This window comes from Diutina rugosa (genome assembly GCF_008704595.1).
Source record: "Diutina rugosa strain CBS 613 chromosome Unknown scaffold101_size9177, whole genome shotgun sequence".
Taxonomy (NCBI): Eukaryota; Fungi; Ascomycota; class Pichiomycetes; order Serinales; family Debaryomycetaceae; genus Diutina; species Diutina rugosa.
This window is the reverse complement of record NW_022995145.1, coordinates 1-9164: the sequence shown is the minus strand read 5'-3', so window position 1 is coordinate 9164 and position 9164 is coordinate 1. Positions and strand designations below refer to the sequence as shown.

At 47.5% G+C, this 9164-nt stretch overlaps 2 protein-coding genes across 2 annotated transcripts; one reads left to right on the top strand and one right to left on the bottom strand. All coding sequences in view use genetic code 12, as the record gives it.

Moving 5' to 3' along the window:
- Positions 1-634: 634 nt before the first annotated feature.
- Positions 635-1942, bottom strand: DIURU_003007 (Zn(2+) transporter; the record flags this gene model as incomplete). The annotated part of the gene is made up of 1 exon (XM_034155722.1): positions 635-1942. The coding sequence occupies one exon, from the start codon at positions 1940-1942 to the stop codon at positions 635-637; it is 1308 nt and encodes a 435-aa protein (XP_034012198.1).
- A 1013-nt stretch (positions 1943-2955) lies between these two features.
- APE2 (metallo-aminopeptidase) lies at positions 2956-5559 on the top strand (the record flags this gene model as incomplete). Its single annotated transcript, XM_034155721.1, has 1 exon — positions 2956-5559. One exon carries the CDS (start codon positions 2956-2958, stop codon positions 5557-5559), a length of 2604 nt encoding a protein of 867 aa, XP_034012197.1.
- Between the last annotated feature and the right edge of the window lie 3605 nt (positions 5560-9164).

Below are 9164 nucleotides of genomic sequence, written 5' to 3'. Positions count from 1 at the left end.
ATGAGCGGGGTGCCGTTCATGCGGCTTACGCGATAGACCGAGTTCGCATCTCTTACCACAGATTCCTTTTTTGCGCACTCAAGGATAATCTAGCCTCTACCTCGTGATCATAAATTAGCATCGAAATTGGGCATGACGATAAAAATCCGCGAGAATGTCTGCTGCTCCGTTGTAAATATAACGGCATTTTGCTGTATATGACCGCCACGTTGATCCCCATATGGGGGATCGGTTTATTGGTTACTCCGTAGCCGCACTGCGCGACAGAATCTACGATTGCTTTTAAACCAGGGAAATGCATGTGTCATGTTTGGTGTGGTCCGATCAATAGTGACCACGTTCAGACACGAAGACTAGAAGCTAACACAAAGTGCATAATGACAGCGTCGATCACTGTTCCCCATCTCTGCCTCAAAGACTAACGCATAAATTGATTCGGACCTCTAAAAACGTGCACCAGCGAGAGTATCATGTAAAGTAGAGGCCGTTTTAAAAAGTACGAGGTACTTGACAGCGCAAGAAATAGATCTCTTGTAAAATTGGCAACGGGTGACAATTTGAACAAGCTACTAATTTGAATATCTAGGGAGCTTCCCAAAGTACGTAAATAAATTCCGTTTCTACCTGAATGTTTCTACTCAACGTACACCCCCAGAAAGCCGATGATCGACATGCCAATGAAACACCACACCATCGTTCGGTTCAACGAACCACCAAAGCTTACCGCCAGACCGAACATCTGAAGCGCAACCACCGTCAAGAAGCCAGCGGTCACGGCGAGAGTGTAACCAAACATCAGGGTAACCTCGCCAGGCACTTTATCATCTTCGTTGTAAGCCATAAACACTGCCCCAAGCAATGCCCCAAGGGGTTGGGATAAACCACCAAGTAACGCCAGAATCGCTACCGCCTTGATCTTGGCAAAGCGAGCTCGACTGGTCTCATTGAAACTGTAATAAAGCGGCAAACACATGGTAAACCCTTCGGTGAAGTTGTGCATCAACAACAGTAAGAACACCAGCACTCCCAATTGAGGATCGGTCTCCGATGTTACGTAAGTCACAAACCCTTCAGGGAACTTGTGAAGAGTGATGGCAAGGGTGGTTTGCAAGCCGATGAGGAAAAGCCTCGATTTCGGCAGGTTAACGTGATGGTGGTGGTGGTCGTGTTTGGAATGGAATGATGTACGAGTGCTGACAGGATGCAAATCAGCTTCAGTGACTTCAGCTACTTCCATCTCGGGCACTTCGCAAAAGTGGAGCTCATTGTCACCGGTTGTGGCGTGAAACACACAAAGCTCGGCCAGCGAGTATCCCTTGCATTTCAGATTTTCAACCGCAGACGAAACAAGATGAATAATGCTTTCTCTTACTAATGGCGTAGACTCATCGGGATCATTATAAGTGGAATCGGTCCCAGTTTGGGCTGAAGCCAGCAATGTCAGCAGCACCGAGTGGTTGTCATAGGCATCGTCGTGGTGACTGTGACTGTGATGGGAGCTCGCATTGTGGTTGTGTGCGTGGGTATCTTGGAAGCCATGATGCTCCTCATCGCCGTGAGAGCAATGAATCACCAGTTCGCTGGTGAGGACATGAAGGATGTAATTAAAGGTCAAGTAGAAGGTGGCTCCCCCAAAATAAGCCACCAAGAGTTCCCAGTCAAGGTTAGAATTGCTGTCATTGGTGGTAGCCCGTTCCAAGTACTCTCGGCCTTCCAGCAAGAGCCTGAACAACGACGTGAAAAGCAATCCTCCGGAACTGAAAGCCATCAGGCAAGTAAGGAAACGATAATTTCGTTCGAGTTTGATGGGCCAACGTCGGGTGATGAATCGAGGGAAGACGAAGTAGTACACATTCTCCACGTAGATGATCAAGGTGCCCAATACACAAAGGAGCAGACTGAGAAGGGTGAGAGCCCACCCTTGATTATGGAAGTCTTGCATTGGTATGGGAAATCACTTGCTTTCCGTCCTTTAATATAGAAAAGATGGTGACTGGTTTAACCACCAGGGTGTCGATCTAAATAAATATTTCGCGGGACGCGACCGTTGACGCCAGGGGGCTGTAAAAAAATTGCAAAGAATTGCGGATCGAGACTTAAATTCCTCAAACAATAACAGTACAGTATATCAAAATCTTACTAACTTTGCTAGAGCCTTGAAAGCTAGAGAATTGGAAAAAGCTAACGGTTATGGTCATGAGATAAGCCCACAACCATGCACCAGACTACAACCACTTTGATTTTGTCAGATACCTCCATTTGTGATCTCTTCTTAGGTGGCCACGGTTCACAATTAATGCTGCTCATTCAATAAGCGTGACCGATTTATCCCTGAATGATTTCTAGGGAGTTTAATAGAGTAGGGGCTTTGCCTAAGTTGATCTCGGTAGGACGATAATAGATGACGGGCATGACTACTTAAGGAAGGCTGAATATTTCAGTAAAAGTGTCTGCTATAAGCGATGTCGATGTGGATGCGTATTTGTGGCACCATCTGGTGGCAAAACTGCCTCACCGCGAGTTGCCGAGATGTTCGGAGTAGAGAGGTTCACCGCGGCTATCCACGGCTTACACTGGGAAAGAGAATGTGGGCGAGTCAACGGTACCAGTAAAAGTTCCAGTCGGTTTAGGTTAAATAATGGATGTTAGTTAGTTTGTGATCGTCCGATGAATTGTTGCGTGTGGGGAAGGAGTACTCGGTTAGTAGCCCTCCCCAAAATTGTCTGACCAACCACTCTCGACCACTTACATCATCGCCATTGACCTCAATTCCGTTCGTATTGTCGGCCGAGCCTGTTTCCGTTGACGTACTAGTTTCTGCCAGGCACCAATTTCAATTTTTGCCACTTGGTGCCTCATTAAGCACGGCTCTCCCTCACTATAAATTTCTCCTGTATGCTGTTCATCAAGCGAACACTTGTCACAGCCATCCGCCACTGTTCGTTTCGAAGCAACATGTGTCGCCATACCCACGCTGCTTCTGCCACTACCTTGACCGCAGGCAAGGAGGTGTTGCCCACCAATGTCAAGCCGTTGCACTACAAGCTCCGCTTCGAGCCCATCTTCTCCGACTTCACTTTCAAAGGTGAGGAAACTATCGACTTCGACGTCAAAGAGGACACCGACTACATCACTTTGAACTCTTTGGAAATCAAAATCGATGAGGCTAAAATCAATGGCTCGCCGGTGAAGCTGGTCGACTTCGACGAGGACAAGCAACGGGTCACCTTCAAGCTCCCCGAATCGCTCAAGGAAGGCCTGAAGGCCCAATTGGACTTGAAGTTCATCGGTGAACTCAACGACAAGATGGCCGGTTTCTACCGGTCGCTGTACGTTGAAGATGGCGAGACTAAGTACCTCGCCACCACCCAGATGGAACCGACTGACTGTCGCCGGGCTTTCCCCTGTTACGATGAACCGGCTGCCAAGGCTAAGTTCTCGATCTCGCTTGTTGCCGACGAAAAGTTGGTGTGCTTGTCTAACATGGACGAAAAGAGCACCACTAAGGCTGAAGGTGGCAAAAAGGTGGTGGAATTCAACACCACGCCATTGATGCTGACTTACCTTGTTGCGTTCATTGTTGGTGACCTCAAGTACGTGGAAAACAACGACTACCGTGTGCCTATTAAGGTGTGGGCCACCCCTGGCTCGGAACAATTGGGTCAATACTCGGCCGACATTGCTGCCAAGACCCTTAAGTTCTACGACGCAAAGTTTGAAATCGATTACCCTCTTCCTAAGTTGGATATGGTAGCCATCCATGACTTCTCTGCTGGTGCTATGGAGAACTACGGTTTGATCACCTACAGAACGGTTGATCTTCTCTTGGACCCTGAAAACACCAACATCAACACTAAGCAAAGAGTTACGGAAGTGGTGATGCACGAATTGGCTCATCAATGGTTCGGTAACTTGGTGACGATGACTTTCTGGGACTACTTGTACTTGAACGAAGGTTTCGCCACCTACATGCTGTGGTACGCCTGCAATGAATTGTTCCCCGACTGGAAGGTATGGGAACTGTACGTGCTGGACTCGTTGCAACACGCCCTTGCTCTTGATGCCTTGCGTTCGTCGCACCCCATTGAAGTGCCTGTGAAGCGCGCTGATGAGATCAACCAAATCTTTGATGCTATCTCGTACTCGAAGGGGTCGCTGGTGCTCAAGATGTTGGCCAAGTGGTTGGGTGAAGACGTCTTCGTCAAGGGGGTGCTGAACTACCTCAAGGCTCACAAGTGGGGTAACGCCACCTCCGATGACTTGTGGAAGGCTCTTGCCGATGCCCTGGGCAAGGATGTGCTCGCGGTAATGAACGTGTGGACCAAAAAGGTTGGTTTCCCCGTGGTTCATGTCGAGGAAGACGGCACTGGTAAGGTCACTGTCACCCAAAACCGGTTTTTGGCTACTGGTGACGTCAAGCCCGAAGAAGACCAAACTTTGTACCCCGTGTTCTTGGGGCTTAAGACTCTGAAGGGTGTTGATGAATCATTGGTATTGAACGATCGCCAGAAGACCATTGAAGTCAACGATGACTTTTTCAAGCTCAACGCTGACCAATCGGGTGTCTACCGTACCGCTTACTCGACCAGCCGGTGGACTAAGCTTGGTGAAGCTGGTAATGCTGGTAAGTTGACCGTGGAGGACCGTGTGGGACTTGTCGCTGACGCTGGGTCGCTCGCCCTGTCGGGTGTGATCGACACTACTGCTTTGCTTGAATTGGTTCAGCTGTGGGACAAGGAAAGCAACTACGTGGTGTGGGAGGAGATTTTGACCCGTATCGGAACCATCAAGGCTGCTTTCATATTCGAAGACAAGGAAGTCAAGGACAACCTCAAAAAGTTTACCGTTCAACTCGTCAAGGACAAGTTGAATGAAGTGGGCTGGAACTTTTCCAACCTGGACTCCTTCGCTGAACAACAACTCAAGCTGTTGTTGTTTGGCCTGGCGGTGGGTCTGGACTACCAGCCGGCGGTTGACCACGCTCACGAAATCTTCAAGAAGTTTATCAATGGCGATGCTAAGGCTATCCACCCCAACTTGAAGGGTTCTGTGTTCCAGACTGTGGCTAAGACTGGCGGTAAGCAGGAGTTCGACCAATTGTTCAAAATCTATACCAACCCGTCGTCGAGTGAAGAAAAGATTGCTGCTTTGAGGGCGTTCGGTCGTTTCGAGGATGACGAAGTATTGGCCAAGGTTTGCTCGTTGTTGCTTGACACCGAAGTCATTAAGGCCCAAGATATCTATATTCCCATGCAAGGTATGCGTGCTCATAGCAAGGGTATTGAAACCTTGTGGCAATGGATCACCAGCAACTGGGATAAGGTTTACAAGTTATTGCCTCCTGGTTTGTCGATGTTGGGTTCTGTGGTGACCTTGTCCACCCTGGGTTTCACCAACAACTCGCAAAAGAAGGAAGTTGAAGAGTTTTTCGCCAAGAAGGATACCAAGGGTTATGACCAAGGGTTGGCACAATCATTGGACATGATCACCGCTAAAGCCAGCTGGGTGTCGCGTGACTTGGACTTGGTTTCCGAATGGCTCAAAGAAAACGTAAACTGAGTGTGTGACAACCTTCTTAAAAATATCAAATAGCTAAAATAATTAATTGAACTTGATTACGCGTTGCCAAAATTGGTTACTTATCGATTAAGTGACTTCCCTCTAATTATCGCATGTTATACTCTGTTAGTCGCCGATTCCACAAGTCCCGAAACTCAACCAAATAATCTCAAAACTATCGAGTACAATTAACAGCGCCATGGTATATTCGGTGGTCTTTAAAGCACGTGTTGCTACTTGTTTCAGTTGAAAATTCTGGTGTGGCCTGAGCTACATTTGTGATCCCCCAGTAATGGCCACGGCCCCATCGATGTACCGGACAAGTTGATGTTAATTATAAGGACAGTGCGTCAACACAAATTCATCTCAGAAGAATGATATCACAGATAATCCAAAATCAATCTTGAAGGTATTGTTCCCAGACACCATGACGTCCTTCATTTGTTTACTTATCCTGTATACAATGGCAAAATGTCATGCCTGCACATAGAAGTTCCGACTGCATGTCGTTAGTGAACTGACAAAGTGTTTGCACCGCTTATATATCACTCTAGGAGAAAACAAACAACACCACCGTAATATTCACCATTCAAATAGTATTTAGGACAGCGAATGTGATTTTCTGACTTTTTCTATGAAAAACTAATAAGTGTGCTATAAAATCAGGAAAAATCGCTAAAAACAAACCTATTGCTCCATAAGATTCTTTAGCGTTGGAAGTATAGTTGAGGTGATTTTGGGAGAGTTGACATCAAAATTGGCGTCTCTATGTGAGTTACAAGTGTATAAAAACTTTTTTTTTTNTTGAAACGTAATCTATTACATTTACTAAGCATCGAAATTGACTTGTGATTTTCGTAGCAGTGATGGGAGAGGTATATCACCTCGTCCTCTCAAATGACTATGTGCAGGTGCATGAATAAATATGCAAGACACAACAAGGTGGGTGCCAACACCCCCTACAGATATACCAGCTGACTTTTGTCAGCATCACTGTAGTTATTGAGCATGTATGGTTAGTTTGGTGTGTTTAGGGAGATGTTAACACCAATGCTGACACAGATATCACGCTGTCAAGGTTGTAGATACTGCACACAAACACTGCATGTGCATATAACGAATGAACTATCAATCAGGCTTTTCACGACGTATATGACACCCTAGAGAAAATTGAAATACATCACCATAAAGTGTACGGTGGAAATAATATTTACCACAGCAAATGAAATTTTTCTGGATTATCATACGAAAAACTTCAAAATGCGATATAAAATCAGGAAAAATTGGTACAGACCTCTAATTAGCACCATAAAATTCTTTGGCACCAGAAGTATGGTAGAAAATATCTAGGCAGGCTGACGTTCGATTTGAAGTAGTTCCAAATATGTTAGAGCATAACATCAACGGGGAGCGATAAAAATTGTCTGTGTGCTTTGTAATCATTGTTGATATCTGAAGTATAGCTGGTGTGTTTCTGGGTAATTCAACGATAGATTTGACAAAGTTTGAGTTATGTCACTTCAATGGCATTACCTGCAGGACAAGTAGACGGATGCAGTAGACACACTATGATGGCGCTACAAGTTGCATATCGCAAGCAAACTAAGAATGATACTACAGTCATACTTACAATACGCTAGAATGCTGGCTGCAGAAGTTTCATGGAGCCGAATTGAATACTGAGGTATTTGACAAGCTTTATGTGCGTTCTCAAACCATTCCTGCATTTAGAGGAGGACTTTGCAGGATTCAATACTGATAAGACAAGTCGAGTGGGCTCTAATACCATTACTATGTTCCGTAAGGTTCTGTAAAATAGAAATCAGAAGTTGTAATCACATCCCAGACGCAACCACAATTGTTGTGGAACCACTTGGACATTCATTCTGTTTCAGACGTCGACATTCGGTGCTATCTGCATCACTTTAGCTCAAAGGAGGTTTTGATTCGATGGAGAGTGAAATCAATTACGTGGAGTACTTCACTCTGCGCTGAAGCAAGTGAGTGTTTTCCAGCTAGATCGCTGTGTAATGTTAACAATTGGGCAACGTTGTATCGAATATACGCTGTTAGAATTGTGATTTGATCATCATTAGTAGAGGGAGTTGTATACAGATTCGCAGGNACACTACTCAATCAGACCCTTAGTAGCTTAACTACAATTGATCGGACGGGAAATGGTGCTTTCTACTAGGTATGGCCGCAACCGATAGTTAGTGATTTCGGGTGGGCTATGAGGGGGCCGAAGAAACACCGACTCGACGAAATGGAGACTAGATAAGGTGGGGACGACAGTAGAAGTGGTGTGGGTGTGGTTTTAGGTGGTGGCGGCGGTTACGTTAGAGGCGGGGCTACGGGGGGTAATCTACAAGTACTATGGGGTCTGGCACCGCAACCACGCCACCAGCAGTGGCGCTGTAAGTACCAAACTGTGGCCACGTTATTGGGCATCGTCGACAATGCTTGGGGCGTAGTTTAGCCTTAGTTGGACAAGGGGCTGGTGAGGTGGCTGAGTTTGGTGTACACCGACGACACGCCGACAACACCAGAAGTTGTCCAATCAACGCCAAACTGGTACAACAGTATGAGGCACCCGTTGGGATGTATGCGGCGTAGTTTCACCTTAGTTGGAGTTGGCACTGGCGAGATATGGCATCCTCTGGTCGTACCACGATGACCACCAACGCCACCGGCCTTACACCAGCAACCAGACACACAGCTGCCGAGATAAGACAGTTCCCACCGGGCGAATCCGCTGAAGATTCCGGAGGCGCAGTTTCAGCGAGTTTGAGCCACAGGTGGGCGAGATATGGCGAGTGTTTGGTTGTACCCGTTTCCGCCAAAGACCCGATCTCGACGAAGACGGCAGCCAGCGACAAGCGGAGGGTGGGAGTAGGTAGCAGCCGTTAAATGACGCGGTTCCCACTCAGCGTTTGGTCATCAGATACAAACTGGCTGAGATAGAAGGTCCAAGGTGTCTGCGATGAGGTGGCAAAACAAGGGGGCCGCCGGACGAAGCTCACAAAAACAATGATTGCGAATTGTTCGCCGTGGGCGGTATAGCCAGTGGTGTCAGTTTCCCATTCGTAGACGGTCTGGGGGTGGCGTGGCGTTATAGCCAACTGTCTCGTTGTTTGCGATGGGGTGGTGAAAAATTTTCACAGTGCGACGCCCGGGTGCCGTCATCACTACAAGAGACTCCGACACTCCCGCGCGCCGGCACCCAGTAGCTGTGTCGGCACCACAGTAGAGTGCCCACTTCCGACACGGAAAATCCCGAGCACCCCCGGTGATATCGGCACTTCCACTACTCGAACTCGCGCGCGCAAAAAAGAAGGCGCGACCATTTGTCCATAGTCTCGGTTCCTGGAATATACTGTTTCGAGGACATATATATAGAACAGGGGGCCGGGGCCTTCGGCCTCCGGAAAGTGAGCGCCGGGGCTGTATGCAGGACGGAGTTCTACTGGGGGGGGCGGGTGCGGGCGGGACTATATATAGTTGGAGGGGGGCGCGAGACGCGAGACGCGAGATGCGCGAAGGTGGAAGGGGGGATGGGAAAAGTAAACAAGGGGGAAAAAGCTGGGAAATGGGGGGAAGTGGAG